A 1,183-nucleotide genomic window follows, 5' to 3' on the forward strand; every position below is an offset into this window, starting at 1 on the left:
TAGACCAGGCTGACCTCGAACTCACAGAGATCCGCCTGCCTCTGCCTCCCAAGTGCTGGGATTAAAGGCGTGCGCCACCACTGCCTGGCCTTTGATTAATTTTTTAAGTCATTTGAATTTCTTTTTTCTGTTTGCAAGTGTTTTCTGTGTGATATTATGGACAGAATTATACTAGATTTTGGTTTTATAAGGGTCAGAAGTCTCAGTGATAGAAATATAGAACAGAGGTCTATAATTCATTTTCTTAGAGCTTGCCTCTAGTGATGCTAGATGAGATATGAGTCGCTTTCCATAAATGATTCACGTTCTACTGGTGATGATTGAGATCATACTAAATATAGGGAGGCCTAGAATTTTTATATTGTCCTGTCCTCTTGTAGCTTGACAACATTATAGAAGCAGTCTCTATTTGTGTATCAGAGGTTCATTGTGGGGAGGACTTCGGAGGTGGAGCAGCTGTCTATTTTGTACACAAGCTGGAGTTTAGCTTGTGCTCACCTGCTAGATGTTGGATGAGTCTAGGGTACCAGAATTACACTTAGACTTGCTGAAACCTATTCCTGCACCGTTGCTGTAGCTTAGAGAATCTTTCAGGTAATGCTAGGAATAGAAACTGTTATTTCCTGACTGTGTTCTTACTGTGCTTTCAGATAGTGATTGATGAAGGCCAGCAAGTTGGCAGCTCCCTTCAAGGTGACATGACCCAGGCTGGAAAGGTCAAGGTAAGACCAGATCCAGTTATCTGCCTTGGGACGACTGCACATAAACAAATGAAGTGTATTAGCAACTTGTCTGTTACTGTGATGAATCCCCATGACCAAGGCAACTTTGAAAGAAAGAGTGTATAGATAAAAGTCTGTCATGGCGGGAGGCACAATAACAAGCAGCAGGCAGCAGGAAGCCAAGAAATCACATCTTCAGCCACAAGCTGGAAGCAGAGAGTGAACTAGAAAGCAAGGCTTTTCAGTCACAAAGCCCACCTCCAGTGACAGACTTCTTCCAGCAAGGCTTTGCCTCCTAAACCTAGCACACAGCATCAACAACTGACATCAAGTATTCAATTACTAGAGTCTATGGGAGACAGCTCTTATTCAAACTTCTGTACAAACCAATAGACAAACGTTAGACTCTTGCTTTTCTTTGAACAAAACTGGAGATTCACCAGATTTTAGTCTTGAGAGGC

At 42.4% G+C, this 1,183-nt stretch overlaps 1 protein-coding gene across 2 annotated transcripts in view; it reads left to right on the forward strand.

Moving 5' to 3' along the window:
• The window catches only part of C14H11orf74 (chromosome 14 C11orf74 homolog), a 77,868-nt gene that overhangs the window by 51,261 nt on the left and 25,424 nt on the right, over window positions 1-1,183 (forward strand). For both annotated transcript variants that reach the window (XM_026787880.1, XM_013352605.1), the window contains exon 4: window positions 651-722. In XM_026787880.1, the coding sequence (XP_026643681.1) occupies window positions 651-722 (72 nt within the window). The remainder of the gene's footprint in view (window positions 1-650; window positions 723-1,183) is intronic.

This window comes from Microtus ochrogaster (genome assembly GCF_000317375.1).
Source record: "Microtus ochrogaster isolate Prairie Vole_2 chromosome 14 unlocalized genomic scaffold, MicOch1.0 chr14_random_1, whole genome shotgun sequence".
Classification (NCBI taxonomy): Eukaryota; Metazoa; Chordata; class Mammalia; order Rodentia; family Cricetidae; genus Microtus; species Microtus ochrogaster.